This window comes from Oncorhynchus kisutch, linkage group LG14 (genome assembly GCF_002021735.2).
Source record: "Oncorhynchus kisutch isolate 150728-3 linkage group LG14, Okis_V2, whole genome shotgun sequence".
Classification (NCBI taxonomy): domain Eukaryota; kingdom Metazoa; phylum Chordata; class Actinopteri; order Salmoniformes; family Salmonidae; genus Oncorhynchus; species Oncorhynchus kisutch.
The window spans coordinates 32,123,029-32,141,382 of NC_034187.2; the positions used below are offsets into that span (position 1 = coordinate 32,123,029).

Sequence of the window (18,354 nt, forward strand, 5' to 3'; positions counted from 1 at the left end):
GGGTCCAATCTGGTGGGGGGGGGGGGGCAAACTCAATATATTTTAAAATGACTAAAACCAAATCAAAACTGTTTAGCGATAATGGACCTATATTTATACCGTTTCTTGGCTTTGTCCAGCTCACTAATGATCATACAAATGAAGCTAGACAGTCGGGGACGACAGGGAGTATCGACAATTCCAAAAACGACGAATAGAGGACTGTCTTCAGCAAATTGTGACGACAAGGAAATAAACAAAATTAGTTTAACATCCCTGGGATAGAGGGAGGGGGATGGAGTAAGAGGCACGTTCTTATGTAAAGCAGGCGTGCGGCTGGGCTGTCCCTCCATTGTGTGACATTAGGACTCTTTCTCTGGCCAATTTGAGCACGCTCCAGCGCTCAGCCAGCTCAACACTGGCGGCCCAGGCCCCATATTATATTTAGGCACAACAAAAGCTGGAAGGGAGAATGCCACGCTGTCCCTCTGCACCGGCCCCCTCATTTCTCCACAGCGCGTTCCCCAGGACCCCCCTCTACTACACAGTCCCCCCCCCCCTCCCCCCTCCCCCCTCCCGGTTCTCTTCAGCCCCAGCCAACGTGTCACTCCAACGGAGTGCAACAGACGTCAATCCTTAATTAATCACGTATACACGGCAGGAGCCCAAACATTATTTAACGACATGGAAAACATTCTAATAAGCTTGTCGCTCTGCCAAAGCGCAATATAAACCCGTGGGCAGAGCATACACGCACAAAACAAACTAATTTATTCACAGTTTCCCCCCCTTTCCTCATCAATCTCTTTCTCTCTCTCCCTTGCCTGTCTTTGTTTTTTGTGTTTGTGTGTGTGGGGGGGGGGGGCTGTTTTATCCCCACTCAGTAGGCTGGACTGGACCTCCGCCAAATGTGAAGAGCAGCTAGCCAGCTAGGCAGGGAGTGGCTAGCTAGAGGAGGACCATGCTGAATTGAGACGAGACAACATGCCAAAACAGTGTGCCATCACAATCACCACCGGTTGGCTGTCCTCCCAAAGAGACGGAGAGAGAGGTCTAGAGAGAGTAGAGGACTAGAGAACACTTAACTCCACTGATCTGAACCCAGGTGAGCCTTACCTACACACAATATAATACTTCACTAGCTTCATCAACCATCTCCACATTTACCTCAGCCAGTCCAGATTAAGTTAGAACGGTAAAGGTTAGGTATACACGATGTCATCATCAGCAGGACATATGTCAACACATGACAACAAACATGTGCTATGTACCGGCAACCAAGCATCTCATCATTTTCCTCCTCTATCTAGAGGACCATGGAACAAAACCTAAGATGCCTTTGATGATAGCCCCATCTAGTGGTTATGAGTGGAAGTATAGCCACAATGCAACAGATCCCAGCTGTACAGTTTATTGGCAGGTGGCTGCAAGAGCAGTCCCATTCTCTTGTGTTTGACAGTGGCTCCTTCTTCTGGCCTTAGTTACTGGAATCTACATCAAGAAAAGCACATGAACACAGGAGAATGACAGCACAGTTTAGGTGCTATCAGAGTTATAGAGGCAATGTTTCAAATACTGTGGCTCTTCGTCAGGCTTCCTCTTGGCCTTACCTGTCTCACATGAACCCCTCCTACTGGCTAGTTAAAGCATGCTTAGGATAAAACAGAAAATGACCTGGTCCACGCTGGTGAAGCCCTTGTGCATGACGTGGTAGAGATGGACCAGGAAGTCACTGTTGGGCAGCACGTCCTGGTTCCTGGTCATCATCTCACAGAGGAGTTTATAGGCCTGCAGCTTACCCGCCTTGAACTCTGCAGGCAGCATGGTGGCCTGGGGGAAAAGGAGAGGAGGACAGAGGGAGAGAACGGGAGTGAAGGAGAGAGGCAGAAGGGAGAGAGACCAGGTCACACGGTTATAGTCACATGCATGTCTTTGATAGTTCTTAGTTAGGTGATGCATGTAGAGGCAGTGGATCTCTGAACCGCTGAGTCACCTTGAAGAGCCAGGAGGCCAGCATTCTGAGAGGAGGGATGAAGACAGGCCGGGGAGGAGATGACTGGTTATCCACACTGATGCCCAGGTTGTCCCGGATCTGCAATTAGGGCACTACTGCATTAGCCAGACTGGAAATCTACAGAACAAAATATTGACTGAGACAAATTTACTGTACATGACATGTCATCAGGGCTGATAAGAGTGTTTGAAGGCTGGGCAGTGCTTACCTTAGCCAGTTTGTGCCAGAGGTCGTAGAGGTAACTGAACATCTTGGCGTGGATCCTGGGGCAGCGGATGCTGTTGACGTCCCCCAGGATACCCAGAATCCTTCTCCAGAGCACAAAGGCGGAGTCAGCGTGCCAGCCGGTCAGGCTCCCGCCTGCGATGATGCTGACATCATCAGTCAGACACTCACGGCTGTCTGCAAGACCAGATAGAGCAGAGAGAACTCTGATTTACTACTGTATAAACTCTAGGGTATAACACTAGAACTCTGATATACTACTGTATAAACTCTAGGGTATAACACTAGAACTCTGATTTACTACTGTATAAACTCTAGGTTATAACACTTAAAAAAATAAAAAATAAAAAAAATATTTTACACCTTTATTTAATCTTTATTTAACTTGGCAAGTCAGTCAAGAACACATTCTTATTTTCAACGACGGCCTAGAAACGGTGGGTTAACTGCCTCGTTCAGGGGCAGAACGACTTTCACCTTGTCAGCTCGGGGGATTCAATCTTGCAACCTTACAGTTAACTAGTCCAACGCAATAAGACCTGCCTCTCTCTCGTTGCACTCCACAAGGAGACTGCCTGTTACGCAAATGCAGTAAGCCAAGGTAAGTTGCTAGCTAGCATTAAAAACTTATCTTATAAAAAAACAATCAATCATAATCACTAGTTAACTACACATGGTTGATGATAATATCTAGTAATATCTAGCGTGTCCTGTGTTGCATATAATCTGACTGAGCATACAAGCATACAAGTATCTAAGCATCTGACTGAGCGATGGTAGGCAGAAGCAGGCGCGTAAACATTCATTCAAACAGCACTCTCGTGCGTTTTGCCAGCATCTCTTCGTTGTGCGTCAAGCATTGCGCTGTTTATGACTTCAAGCCTATCAACTCCCAAGATGAGGCTGGTGTAACCGAAGTGAAATGGCTGGTTAGTTAGCGGGGTGCGCGCTAATAGCGTTTCAAACTTCACTCGCTCTGAGCCTTGGGGTGGTTGTTTCCCTTGCTCTGCATGGGTAACGCTGCTTCGATGTGGTGGCTGTTGTCGTTGTGTTGCTGGTTCGAGCCCAGGTAGGAGTGAGGAGAGGGACGGAAGCTATACTGTTACACTGGCAATACTAAAGTGACTATAAGAACATGCAATAAACAACGGTTAAATAAATACAAATGGTATAGAGGGAAATAGTCCTATAATTCCTATAATAACTACAACCTAAAACTTCTTACCTGGGAATATTGAAGACTCATGTTAAAAGGAACCACCAGCTTTCATATGTTCTCATGTTCTGAGCAAGGAACTTAAACGTTAGCTTTCTTACAAAGCACATATTGCACTTTTACTTTCTTCTCCAACACTTGGTTTTTGCATTATTTAAACCAAATTGAACATGTTTTATTATCTACTTGAGGCTAAATTGATTTTATTGATGTATTATATTAAGTTAAAATAAGTGTTAATTCAGTATTGTTGTAATTGTCATTATTACAAATATATATATTTAAAAAATATAAAAAAATCTTTCCTTTTTTTTGCAAATTGTTATATATTTTTTTTTTTTTTTTTTTTAAATCGGCCGATCAATCGGTATCGGCTTTTTTTTGGTCCTCCAATAATCGGTATCGGTATTGGCGTTGAAAAATCATAAATCGGTCGACCTCTAACGGTGTCCTCCATTAGATGGGGGAAGTCCCGGCACTCAGTATGCACGAGCAAAGCTGGTATTGGGACAGGGGTGCTGCTGCTGGTATTGGGACAGGGGTGCTGCTGCTGGTATTGGGACAGGGGTGCTGCTGCTGGTATTGGGACAGGGGTGCTGCTGCTGGTATTGGGACAGGGGTGCTGCTGCTGGTATTGGGACAGGGGTGCTGCTGCTGGTATTGGGACAGGGGTGCTGCTGCTGGTATTGGGACAGGGGTGCTGCTGCTGGTATTGGGACAGGAGCGCTGCTGCTGGTGGTGGGACAGGGGTACTGCAGTTGGTGGTGGGACAGGACTGCTGCTGGTGCGACAGGGGTGCGGAGTGGGGAGAGAAAACACTCAGGACAGAAAACATGAGGACAACCAGAAGACAGTGGAGCTTGACGGAGCAAAATCACAAGAATTCACAATTATTCAATGTAAGAGTACAGACGAGGTGGGGATGGTGTCGGGTCAGGGGTTACGCTAAGGGTCAGGGGTTACGCTAAGGGATTTTCTTTTTTGACAAGAATTGACAGCTATTAGCCACAGCTGTTTTTTCCAAATATTCACCTACGCTGAACCACGATAATATTTTGAGATACTTTCCAGAGACGTACCTAACATTTCTTCATAGCAAGGAGACTCTCACCTAACATTTCCCAGTAAACATGTAACAGTAGTAATCAATCCATCTTTATGTGCCCTCCCTCAATAGCCATAATGCGTAAACCTAATACCAAAAACAGCTTAATAAACAAAAGGCCCAGCTGCCTGCTGAATAAAGACCCCTGAGCAGGTGGCAAAACCAGAACACGTCCAAGGCTAGATAGAGGTGGAGAGAGAGGGAGTGTTTTCTCTGTAAAACTTCCTAGGCCAGGGTGAGGGAGGGCAGGCAGTGCAGGGGAAGATACTGTAGAGCAGACAGAGGCTGGCTATGAAGGTTATGCTAATCCTCTGAAAGGTCAGGCTGCTCTGAGATTAATCCCCACACGACCCACGGACAAACACCTGAATCTGACAAACCCCACAGAATACAAATCTACTGAACCTGAAGGCCATATGCTACAGTATTTATCACATATAAACCAGTGCAATCCTAGCCTCAGTTACCAAAATCAGCCCCCCCGGAAACCTTATCAACACCCCCCCCAACCAACCAACCAACCAACCAGTACAGTTCAGTACCTGCCAGGGCCTCATTGTGGCTGAGCAGCAGGTTCCTCTGGCTCCCTGTGTCTGCTGTGACATCTATCTGGGCTGACTGGGTGTCTGCCTCCTCCTCAAAGGCCTGCCAGGCCAGCAGACTGCCGTCAGCGTCGTTCAAGTAGCCGTTGGACGTCTCGCTGCTCACACTCACACTTTTCTCCTGGAGCGTGGGCCTTGCATAGTTGTTGTGTCCCTCTACAGAGTAGTCCAGATCGACCGGACTGCTGCTCCGCCGGATCAGAATCTGGGAGCACAGAGGGAGAAGTCATCAGTGGTTGTTTCAGAGATGCCTCTATCAGACCTCCACAGATGACCTGCTGAAATAACCAAACAAAGTAAGAGGGTCACAGATTTTGCGTCGGGTGTGTGTTTCTCACCACTGGCGGGTCGCCGTCTGTCCTCGCTTCCGACGCCCTGCTATCGGAGCCACAGGAGTTGTTGGGGGAGTACTCCCTCTTGTGGCCTGGAGGTCACAGTGACTGTTAATCACACTGGACACACAAACAGCCACCCCCCACAGCAGACAGCCCCTGGTCATAAATACTGTTCTAGTCTTATCCCTACATCCTCTAGATACATGATCAGAATCAGTTGTAGCCCAGAGGTTCCAACCTTTTTTCGGTTACTGTACCACCAACTGAATTTAGCTCTGCCCGGAGTACCCCTTCATGTACATTTAACCAGCAGACGACCTATGGTCTCATCAGGCTTCTCAAGTAGCCCCTGTGGATAGACCAAGTAGCCCCAGGGGTCCTAGTACCCCTGGTCGGGAACCACTGTTGTAGCCTGTAGTCTTCAAAGCACATCAATCACTGTATAGATGGGCACATTGTTAGCGGCAGTATAGATACTTCCACTAGAGGGCAGCAAAAATGGCCCACGTTAGAACACACCCTCACGCTGTGTGTGTTCGCGCACTCATTGGTGTATCCCTACCTGGGAAGGTGTCAGTCAGTTGTTGTGTGATGTCGGAGGTGCTGCTGCTGCGTGGTAGAGGGCTGTCTCCAGCCTCCAGCTCCCCGTCTCCCCCACACTCAGACAACTGGCCCTCCTCCACATCTGGGCACCACGACCAGGGAGCCAGGAGAGGACAGAGGGTTAAGAGCAATGCATCAGGCATCTCATATCCGGCACACAAGACATGCTCTACCACACAGAACTCCAGCAACTTCAAGGTGCGACACATAGGATTTCTCGGAAAATGTCTATAATATATCTGGCACTAATAGTGGAATGATAGTGTTTCACAGTATTACTTACCCACCAGTGTTGTGATTGGCTGTGATATTCGGCTATTGATTCCACCCGACGGAGCGGCATCTGTTGTCAAACCGGGAAAATTGTTCTGACTTTGTGTTTGTGTTATCTACTGAAAATCACTCTGTCATGTCCTGGTTGCTAAAAATTCTACACTGTTCGCTCAATTTCAGTTTATCTGAGAAAACAAGCACTGAATAGTGTAGGGAATCATTGCACCATCAAAATCGCTGTGAAATATCGTTTTTACAGCTGTTTCAAGCTGGTGGACCAAAATGAAAGTTTCTTTCAGTTTTGGTCCACCAGCTTCAAACACCTGTAAAAACGATATTTTTTCCCCCAGTTTAGTACAATGATTCACTACCCTCTTCAGTGCTTTTTTTCTCATAAAAACTGAAATTGAGCGAGCTCTAGAATTTTAGCAACCAGGAAATTAGCTATTTCCGCTACTCTATCCATCTATATATCTATCTCCCCTGTGGATATATACACACACACACAAAAGTATGTGGACACCCCTTCAAATGAATGGATTTGGCTATTTCAGCCACACCCGTTGCTGACAGGTGTGTAAAATTGAGCACACAGCCATGCAATCTCCATAGACAAACATTGGCAGTACAATGGCCTTACTGAAGAGCTCAGTGAATTTCAACGTGGCACCGTCATAGGATGCAAGTCATTTCGTTAAATGTGCTGTTATTGTGAAGTGAAAACGTTTAGGAGCAACAACGACTCAGCTGCGAAGTGGTAGGTCACACAAGCTCACAGAACGGGACTGCTGAGTGCTGAAGCGTGTAAAAATCGCCTGTGCTCCATTACTCACTACAGAGATCCAAACTGCCTCTGGTTTCCATAGCCAAGTAGCCACACATAAGCCTAAGATCATCATGCGCAATGCCAAGTGTCGGCTGGAGTGGTATAAAGCTCGCAGCCATTGAACTCTGGAGCAGTGGAAACGCATTCTCTGGAGTGATGAATTCCACTTCACCATCTGGCAGTCCGACGGACACATCTGGGTTTGGTGGATGCCAGGAGAACGCTTCCTGCCCCAATGCATAGTGCCAACTGTAAAGTTTGGTGGAGGAGGAATAGTGGTCTGGGGCTGTTTTTCATGGTTTGGGCCCCTTAGTTCCAGTGAAGGGAAATCTTAACACTAAAGCATACAATGACATTCTGAATGACTGTGCTTCCAACTTTGTGTTAACAGTTTGGGGAAGGCCCTTTCCTGTTAGAGCATGATAATGCCCACATGCACAAAGTGAGGTCCATACAAATCAAATCAAATTTATTTATATAGCCCTTCGTACATCAATTGAGATCTCAAAGTGCTGTACAGAAACCCAGCCTAAAACCCCAAACAGCAAGCAATGCAGGTGTAGAAGCACGGTGGCTAGGAAAAACAGAAATGGTTTGTTGAGATCGGTGTGGAAGAACTTGACTGGCCTGCACAGAGCCCTACCTCAACCCCATCGAACACCTTTGGGATGAATTGGAACGCAGACTGTGAGCCAGGCCTAATCGCCCAACATCAGTGCCCGACCTCACTAAGCTCGTGGCTGAATAGAAGCAAGTCCCAGCAGCGATGTTCAAGCATCTAGTGGAAAGACTTCCCAGAAGAGCAGAGGCTATTATAGCAGCAAAGGGGGACCAACTACAGAAATATTAATGCCCATTATTTTGAAATTAGATGTCTGACAAGCAGGTGTACTTTTAGATAACATAGCCAGAACATTCTTCCCAGTTTGACGCTCCGGTGGGAGAAATCAATAGGCGAATATCTTAGCCAATCACAACGCTGGTGGGTAAGTAATACTGTGAAACACTATCATTCTACTATTAGTGCCAGATATTTTATAGAAATTTTCTGAAATTACAATCCAAAAATTCTAGAAAATCTTTTGTAGCACCTTTAAAATTATAAAATGGTTCCATTGTTTTAGCCACATAGTGAGATGGAATAGGAACATGCAGTAATAAACATTAGAACAGATTAGTATACAATTCTCAGACAATTATCCTTTTTTACTTTCAATCCAAAACGACAGTAAGTAGCCGTGAGAAACAACAAGGGTTTCAACTTCACTGAGTGTTAATAAAACAGTGAGGGACTAACAGGAGAATAAGAGACGGGAGATAGAGTAGTGACAGACAGGCGGAAGAGACAGACAGGACACCACACAGACAGCTCTCAGAAACACTTTACCTGAAAGCCTGTGAGAGCAAGAGTTACCGGAAGAGGAGGAGAGACCAGGCAAGAAAGAGCTCACAGTGTGAAGCAGCATAGGAACGCTTTTAGTAGCGGGCAGAGCCTCGTAAAGATGGACACAGCTGCTGATAGACTGGCTTCGCTTAGCTTCCATCACAGAGCGAGAGAGAGCGAGAGAGAGAGAGAGAGAGAGAGAGAGAGAGAGAGAGAGAGAGAGAGAGAGGGAAGGAAGGAAGGAAGGAGGAAAAAGAAGAGGAAGAGAGAAGGGGGGATAAGTCAATAAGATCATAGAGTAGAATGGCAGAAGGACACCACTGGCAAATACATTTAACCCTTTGCATAAAAATTGTAAGAGGGGAAGAAATAGTGCAGAAAAATATAACTAAAGACAAAATCCACGAAGGGTTGAATCCTAATTTGAGATCTGCAGGTGTAACTTGAACTGTCATTCATGTCAATTTGCTCGAAAATTGTAAGGTTTTTTGTTGTTGTGCGACTCCAACTTCAGCCCTAAGGCATTAAGAGGGAAACAAACAGGCAAAGTGAAATTACTGAGACAGGAAATTAAGAACTATTAACTGAGACTTCCGTGTAAAGAAAAAATACAGAATATATTAAAGCCTAAACCCCGAGTCTAGATCTCGTATTCATTTGACACTTGAGGGCTCTTCACCAAAACAAAAGACACTGCTCTACCAGATTTGTTGTTGCATATTCTAAAAAATACATTTAAAAAACATATTTTTTTAAATGAACCCGTCTACATTTGAGAGACGTCATTTATGCAACGCCTTGCTTTTATTTGAAGCCCAGATGAATTAGTTCTCTATGCACATGACAGAAGAGGACAAATACAACTGGCTTTGAGTGCATCACAGTAAAGACAACTTATTCCCATCCACACACAACTTTGTAACGTGATCCCATAAAAATAAAGGAACAAAAACAAAAGCAAAAGTCAGCTGGAAAGGGCTGGGACACGCTAGCTTTTATAGTGACACAATTCATGTGTCGCACATATTGCATTCTAGTCCATTATTTCCATAATAAAGAATAAGGTTCTGGTTTGAAATGAGTAGACCTAGGATCTTAATTTGATCACCCTGTTGCAGGAGAACCTTCCTGCAATGCAGGACATTTGAAATGTGTCGTGTAATTGAGGTTTAAAAAGGGGTTTCTGAAGTTTGTACATTTCCACTTTGCAATTTCAGACTTGATTTTCCCTTACGAAAAAAAGATCAACCCCTACAAAAATGTAAAATGTGCTATAATCCACATTTCCTGTCGCTGCGGGACTATTTGTCCTGCCGTGGCAACCTGGCACAAATTCAGATCATACATCTGTAGTCAGTCAATAGGACAATATGACCATATTTATTATTAGTTCCCAGTCATTTCAACACCATGTCGCAGGAAATACTCATCAGAAAAACATTGCCAAGGACGTATTGGCATAAATGAGATTACACACATTTTCAGTTTTCAATGATAAGGCGTTGGGGAAGTGTGTGTGGACAGCACTTCAGGCCTAATCTAAAAGAGAGAGGAGCATTGCAAGAGAAAGAGGATTCTATTCTCTGCCTACACCACACTTTAATTAGTCACTTTCATTTGGAGATAGCATCGTCTCCACTACAGACCGCTACTGTTAGCCATTTTATGCATATTAATGAGCATTAATTACACTCTTAATGAAACTATCAAAAACGTCCATGGATTGATGTGTGGGCCCTCTCTCAAGGAGAAGGGGGGGGGGGGGGGGGAGGAGGGATATCGGGATGTTTGATGATCAATGTGGGAGAAATCCAATTAGACGAGAGAAAAGTAAGAATTTAAGGCGGTGGCGTTTCATGTCGGCCTCTGCATGCACACACACACTCTTTTAAGAGTCCTCCTTCAGGCCCGACTACATCTGGTCCAGGCTCAACAAGCTCTTCAGCGAGCAGAGATGCTATCAGTCATTACACAGAGAGAGACAGACAGAGAGACAGACAGAGAGACAGACAGAGAGACAGACAGAGAGACAGACAGACAGAGACAGACAGACAGAGAGAGAGAGAGACAGACAGACAGACAGAGAGACAGACAGAGAGACAGAGAGACAGAGAGAAAGGAGGAGGGTGAAGAAACAAGCAAGGCGGGTCACACTTTCATCCCCTTCCGTTAGGGATTAGCTAGTTTAGAGACAGCTCATCTCTGCTCTGGATCACCTGAGAGCTCAACTGATCATTAGACTGAGACATCTCCATCAGTCAAGTGGATGTTGTTCACTGTATCTGAACAATGAAGCAACAACGTCCATCACCAGGGGAGTGTGTGTGCGCCGGGGAACTGACACAGAAACATGTTGACTTTGGCCAATGACATCTGACAGGAACAATGGAGACCATCTGCTATCGCTTTGTGCTTAGAGCGGAGCCCCTCACCAGCACCTGGGCTAACGTACACATGCCCTGCTTTTATATACACTCACTGTGGAGTCTATAGAGGGTCTGGTCTACACTGTAGTGTCATAGAGGGACTCTGAGAACTGACACTTGCCAAATATGACTTCATTACCTGTCATTTTTTAGCATGTGTGTGTATGTTCACCTGTGGCTTTCTGTCGGACGTTGTTGCGTGCCTTCTCCACGCCGGGGGCCCCTGAGGTGGTAGCGCTGCGGAACCTCATGGGCTCCTGGACCCCCTGCTGGTCTCCCTGGTTCCTCCAGCTCAAAGAGAAGGACCTGGCCACCGCTGCTGCCTTCTGGGAGTCCTGGATCACCCCTGAGACATAGACAAGAGAGACAGACACACGCAAATAATATAAATACAGAAGCATAAAGAGAAACTGAATCTTTTGACCAATGTTGCTCTGTTCTCTGAGGCTTACACAGTGTCATGCCCCTCGATCCCTACATCCATCCAGGGCTTTCAATTTTAAAAAACACATGGGTGCTTCCAACTTTAACAAGTTAAGAGCACCACATAAAATCTAGGAGCACCAGACAAATTGAGATAGAGCCTCTATTGGGCCGGTATGAATTCTAGCTAAACTCAGCAAAAAAAGAAACATCCTCTCACTGTCAACTGCGTTTATTTTCAGCAAACTTAACATGTGTAAATATTTGTATGAACATAACAAGATTCAATAACTGAGACATAAAATGAACAAGTTCCACAGACATTTGACTAACAGAAATGGAAAAATGTGTCCCTGAACAAAAGGGGGGTGGGTCAAAATCAGAAGTAACAGTCAGTATCTGGTGTGGCCACCAGCTGCATTAAGTACTGCAGTGAATCTCCTCCTCATGGACTGCACCGGATTTGGCAGTTCTTGCTGTGAAATGTTACCCCACTCTTCCACCAAGGTACCTGCAAGTTCCCGGACATTTCTGGGGGGAATGGCCCTAGCCCTCACCCTCCGATCCAACAGGTCACAGACATGCTCAATTAAATTGAGAACCGGGCTCTTCGCTTGCCATGGTAGAAGACATTCCTGTCTTGCAGGAAATCACTCACAGAACGAGCAGTATGGCTGGTGGCATTGTCATGCTGGAGGGTCATGTCAGGATGAGCCTGCAGGAAGGGTACCACATGAAGGAGGATGTCTTCCCTGTAACGCACAGCATTGAGATTACCTACTCTCCAAATTGATCCCGCTCCAGAGTACAGGCCTCGGTGTAACGCTCATTCCTTCGCACATAAACGCGAATCCAACCATCACCCCTGGTGAGACAAAACCACGACTCGCCAGTGAAGAGCACTTTTTGCCAGTCCTGTCTGGTCCAGCGACGGTGGGTTTGTTCCCACGTTGTTGCCGGTGATGTCTGGTGAGGACCTACCTTATAACAGGTCTACATGCCCTCAGTCCAGCCTCTCTCAGCCTTATTCCAGACAGTCTGAGCACTGATGGACGGATTGTGCGTTCCTGGTGTAACTCGGGCAGTTGATGTTGCCATACTTAACCGGTCACGCAGGTGTGATGTTCAGATGTACAGATCCTGTGCAGGTGTTACACGTGGTCTGCCACTGTGAGGACGATCAGCGGTCCGTCCAGTCTCCCTGTAGCGCTGTCTTAGGCGTCTCACAGTACTGACATTGCAATTTATTGCCCTGGCCACATCTGCAGTCCTCATGCCTCCTTGCAGTATGCTTAAGCACATTCACCCAGATGAGCAGGGACCCTGGGCATCTTTCATTTGGTGTTTTTCCAAATCAGCAGAAAGGCCTCTTTAGTGTCCTAAGTTTTCATAACTGTGACCTTTATTGCCTACCGTCTGTCTGCTGTTAGTGACATAACGACCGTTCCACAGGTGCATGTTCATTAATTGTTTATGGTTCATTGAACAAGCATGGGAAACAGTGTTTAAACCCTTTACAATGAAGATCTGTGAAGTTATTTGGATTTTTACGAATTATCTTTGAAAGACAGGGTCCTTCTTTTTTGCTGAGTTTATGTTGTGCCATAGAAACGAACAAGCCTATAAAGCCATGTGTTTATTATAAAAGCTAAAATGTCAATACAAATACCTGTCATTGAAATTACAAAGTCATTTGTGGAATATTAGGTTTCTACATTGTTTAAAAAGCAACATTTCCTAAGCTATCCCTTTTCCATTGTTTCTGTTCCGCTAAATGTTTGGATGTACTGGTAAAGTTACCAGGTTGTTAGCTTGCTAGATAATGAGGTAAGATAACTGAACAAGCTGTTTTAGAATCGTTTTAGCACATCCCACGACGTGGTTTATGAATGTAAAAAATATGTCCAGCCAATGGAGATGCATCCAGCCAATGGAGATGCATCCAGCCAATGGAGATGCATCCCGCATCGACGCCAATGAAAAAAACCGAGGCAGTGATATGGATCACAACTTTGGAATGGTTTGGGCTAGAGACACGTGGCTTTCTCTGTAGTAATTGTGCAACCACCACAGTCACAAATCTGCGTGTTTCCTCTAGGGAACTCCTAAACAGCAATACAGCTAAGCCTAACCATTATAATAATTGTTATATGGCGGATGTTTTCTAGGCGCACTGGTGCTTCCAAATTAAAATATTAAGGAGCGTTCGCAACCAAAAGGGTTGCACTTTAAAGCCCTGCCTCCATCCCCCTCTCTCTCCCCCTGCCTCCTCACCCCGTCCCCTTTGTTTCTTCTCCTTCTGTTCGCTGAGTTTGTCCAGGGGCAGGTTGCTCATGTCCAGGCCGTAAACGGAGCGGGCCAGGACCGCGGTCAGAGAATCCATGATGCTGGCCCACTCGGTCACCAGCTCCTCCCAGCCTGTCAGAGACGACAGTACAGACAGCAGCTCGTCCCACAGCTCCCGAGAGATGAACACACACAGGTTGGCCCGTACCCACGCCACGATGATCGTCTGGGGGAGGATGTACAGGGGCACAAAGACAGGAGGACGAAACAGAACATCTCATTAATCACCATAGGCAGGCAGCTGGTTCTTATTGGCTTGTAATCAAAACACTAACAAGCCATTAGAGCTGTAACATTGTTTCCACATTATATTAACATCATGGGCAACAACCATTTCCAGGAGCTCAGCTGGACTTCTTCTAACAGAGGTATCAGAACAACTAACAGTAAGACAGGCTGTATGATCCCCAGGCTGACTGACCCGGAAAAGGATGGCAGCCAGGCTCTCAGCAAAAATGTCTTTTCTTTGGTTCTCCTGAGGCCTCTTCATCACCGCCTCAGTGATCCTCAGCAGCACCTGTAGCATCTGCTCCCTACACACACCAGAAGATATGATTAGTCCATCATGGTGTATAAGTAGATTATCATATAACACAGTGGAACTGTCCAGGCCTGTCTGACAATACAGTCCTTCAGGTAAAAGCAACCGCTTGGTTTAGAATTTGTTTTCCTATTTAAGCCAGTGGGTGTACACAAACAGTATATACAGTGCATTCGGAAAGTATTCAGACCCCTTTTTCCACATTTTGTTACATTACAGACTTGTTCTAAAATGTATACAATTTTTTTTATTTTTTTTATTCCTCATCTAGCTACACACAATACCTCATAATGACAAAGTGAAAACAGGTGTTTAGAATTTTTAGCAAATGTATACAATTTTTGGACATGATTTGTAAAGGCACACACCTGTCTATATAAGGTCCCACAGTTGACAGTGCATGTCAGAGCAAAAAAACAAGTCATGAGGTCGAAGTAATAGGTCGAAGTTGAAGGTCCCCAAGAACTCAGTGGCCTCCACCATTCTTAAATGGAAGAAGTTTGGAACCACCAACACGCTTCCTAAAGCTGGCCGCCTGGCCAAACTGAGCAATCGGGGGAGAAGGGCTTTGGTCAGGGAGGTGACCAAGAACCCGATGGTCACTCTGACATGGCTCCAGAGTTTCTCTGAGGAGATGGAACAATCTTTGAGAAGGACAACCATCTCTGCAGCACTCCACCAAACAGGCCTTTATGGTAGAGTGGCCAGACAGAAGCCATTCCTCAGTAAAAGGCACATGACAGCCAGCTTAGAGTTTGCCAAATGGCACCTGAAGGACTCAGACCATGAGAAACAAGGTTCTCTGGTCTGATGACACCCAGTTTGAACTCTTTGGCCTGAATGCCAAGCTTCATGTCTGGAGGAAACCTGGCAACATCCCTACAGGGAAGCATGGTGGTGGCAGCATCATGCTTTGGGGATGTTTTTCAGCAGCAAGGACTGGGAGACTAGTCAGGATCAAGGGAAAGATGAACGGAGCCAAGTACAGAGAAATGCTTGATGAAAACTTGCTCCAGAGCACTTAGGACCTCAGACTGGGGCAAAGGTTAATCTTCCAACAGGACAACAACCCAAAGCACACAGAAAGACAACGCAGGAGTGGCTTCGGGACAAGTCTCAATGTCCTTGAGTGGCGCAGCCAGAGCTCGACCTTAAACACGATCGAACATCTCTGGAGAGACCAGAAAATAGCTGTGCAGCGACATTCCCCATCCAACCTGACAGAGCTTGAGAGAAGAATGGGAGAAACTCCCCAAATACAGGTGTGTTAAGCTTGTAGCGTCATACCCAAGAAGACACGAGGCTGTAATCACTCCCAAAGGTGCTTCAACAAAGTACTGAGTAAAGGGTCTGTAAAGGGTCAGTTATTTATTTTGAAGAAATTAGCAAAAATTCCTAAAATCCTGTTTAGAAATTGTGAAAAACCTGGAGGGTAGCCTCACGATATCTCAAAATATTGGCCACCATTAATTGGATATTTGAGTCCCGTAAAATAAAAAGTGAGCTATACCTGACAAGTGTGAGTGGTTTAGGTAAATTGTCCCATCCTTTGTGGGATCTGCCTGTCAAGTAGCAGCTACCGGTAGAAACTTTGTACAGTTGGCTTACCATAGCGGCAAGTAAAAGTATGTACTTTTTTCTCCAACAGACATAGCTAACGTCGCTGGGTAGGCCTAACATTATTCCATTTTCAACATTGTTTTTAAATCGTGTTTAGTCACGATTGCTGCTGACAAACATGATAGGCTACATTGATTGACGGACCACGTCAAATTGGCAAGCTAGCTAATAACAGACTAGATGATAAACTAGATGACTATATCTAAATATGGTTTGATTTACGGTGATGACAGTAGTCCGACAGACAACTTTACCAGGACGATGTCAAGCTCTTTCCAAAAGCCTAATCTCTGATAAAGCAAGCTAAATGACACATTGCTTCTGCTAGCGAGCTACAAATGGATAGCCAAACGGATCTGACCCTCGCGCATCTGAAAATACATGATCAATTGATGTTTACTATAGAACTCTGATGATAGAGCTAAATGTGGAATAATCAGAAATGTGTAGTTTTGACTACGCTCTTCAAGAGGAGATATTACAACCAAATAGTTGTAATTAATCTTGAAAACAGCACGTAGTGGTCAATGGATTTAGTGTAGATGGGGGATCTCCTTGCCCCCCACCGGGGGCCCCAGCAGCCAAACTGAACGCTATTGTGACATTTTATTGATCATGCTTAGTGTATTTCAGTATGCACGTTGATGAGGTGCTGACTGACGTACCATGTCTGTGTGTTCATGGCGTGCTCCATGATCACGTGGCGGTAGATGCTCAGCACCCCCTTGCACACCTCCACCTGGTTGTCCAGTAGCTTGGCCACGTCTGGGCACGGCTCCAGCAGAAACACGTTGGCCGAGTTGGTCAGGAACACCTGGGGGGGGTAGAGCATGGAGATAAAACTACGGTCAAGGGTTGATGAGATACATCTGGACCCGCAAAACAACAACAAAAACGTGTCAAAAAATACAAAACACGCTCGCACGCACATACCTGCAGGGTGGGCTGGATGCCAGCCTTGATGTCTCTGTTCTGTTCCTCAGTGAGACAGCCCCGGCTGATGGCACTGCTGAAGGAGTATGTTCTGCCCCAACTGGACGAGCGTTTGTGACCATGACTCTCCAACGCCTGCAGGAGGACACGACCGTCCATTCAGCGTGGCGAGTATGAAATTGAGTGTTCCGAGTTAATTTTAGTCTGCGCATCCACTAACTTGTGCTGTGTGTGTGTGTGTGTGTGTGTGTGTGTGTGTGTGTGTGTGTGTAGTTGTGTAATAATAATAATTAGGTTAGTGTTTATATTTGTGATTTATACACGTGTGAAATGGAAATGTGTTTTTTGTTTATCCCAATGTGCAGAAATGTGTTTTTTGCCAAATTGGGGAGAGTAGGGTCACAGGCAGGGTCAGCCATCCTTGGACCAATTAGGGGTAAGTGCCTTGCTCAAGGGCACATTGACAGATTGTTCACCTTGTCGGCTTGTGGATTTGAACTAGCGACCTTTACGTTTAATGGCCCAACGCTCTAACCACTAGGCTACCTTATGCCCTGTGTGTGTTTGTCTGTGTATCACTGCCATTACCTGTGTGTGTGTGCTATCGGGCTCCGTGATAATCAGCTGCTCTGGGTTCTCCTCCACCTCGGCCTGTCTGCTCTTCTCCGGCTCCGTCATGAAGCCTGGCTTCTCCTGCAGGATCCACTTCCTGTACACCTTGATCACCTTCCGGGTCGCTGACGCCTCACAGGAGGGCAACAGGAAGGCCTAGAGATATAGACAGATATTACACAGTATAGTGCAAGAGAAAATAGGATAATGGGCATTGGATAATGAATACATTTATTTTCAGGATGCTAATAAGGTGTTTGCTAAATGACACGAAGCAGATGTGGTGGCTAAGGACATGTCACTTGAATTAACTTGAATTATTGAATTTGCTCCAGCTAAGAGGATCACTTTGATGTAGTGATAGTGTCTTTGCACTAGATGGCAGCACACAACAGATAAGATGGTTTCCTACTAAGCATCATGTTCCAAAGCTAGTGGGGAACCAAAGGAAATCAGCTTCACAACTAAAACTGCTCCTGCAGAGGAAAAGTCTAGTTTATACTCTCATTGAGTCATTTGGAAACACTGTCATCATCTCTCTGTGGGCTGTACCTGGTGAAAAACCTCATTGACGAAGTTGATGTTGTCCCGTGTGGAGAGTAGGATGGCGTGCACCATGTCGTAGACGCTGCGGTGCTCCTCGTCGATGCTGCACAGGCTGGAGTCGCTGGGGCGCCGGTCAGACAGCGTGCTACTGTTAGAGTGGCTCTTCTCTGGCTCTGTGGGGCCGTTGGGCTCCCCCTCGCCACCACGGTCTTTATCCTTCTCCTGACTGCTACTACCTGCAGTGACAGTCTGAACACACACACAGCAGCAGGTTGGACAGGGTACCAGTGAGAGGGTTTAGGGCTGGGTTCCAGTATAAATTATAAAGACCAAGACAAACATAGC

General features: G+C 45.8%; 1 protein-coding gene across 4 annotated transcripts in view; it reads right to left on the reverse strand.

The window, feature by feature from the left end:
- Positions 1–18,354, reverse strand: part of LOC109903954 (Ral GTPase activating protein catalytic subunit alpha 2) — a 137,794-nt gene that overhangs the window by 69,671 nt on the left and 49,769 nt on the right. For 2 of the 4 annotated variants that reach the window (XM_031788261.1, XM_031788265.1), the window contains exons 10-23: positions 18,016–18,258; positions 17,440–17,619; positions 16,852–16,986; positions 16,584–16,732; positions 14,179–14,290; positions 13,686–13,923; positions 11,161–11,334; positions 8,566–8,715; positions 6,039–6,161; positions 5,480–5,565; positions 5,082–5,346; positions 2,202–2,395; positions 1,973–2,071; positions 1,654–1,809 (exon numbers count right to left, since the gene is read on the reverse strand). In XM_031788261.1, the coding sequence (XP_031644121.1) occupies positions 1,654–1,809; positions 1,973–2,071; positions 2,202–2,395; positions 5,082–5,346; positions 5,480–5,565; positions 6,039–6,161; positions 8,566–8,715; positions 11,161–11,334; positions 13,686–13,923; positions 14,179–14,290; positions 16,584–16,732; positions 16,852–16,986; positions 17,440–17,619; positions 18,016–18,258 (2,304 nt within the window). Of the gene's footprint in view, positions 1–1,653; positions 1,810–1,972; positions 2,072–2,201; positions 2,396–5,081; positions 5,347–5,479; positions 5,566–6,038; positions 6,162–6,362; positions 6,423–8,565; positions 8,716–11,160; positions 11,335–13,685; positions 13,924–14,178; positions 14,291–16,583; positions 16,733–16,851; positions 16,987–17,439; positions 17,620–18,015; positions 18,259–18,354 lie in introns of all 4 variants that reach the window. The other 2 variants (XM_031788263.1, XM_031788264.1) reach the window with 2 other exon arrangements.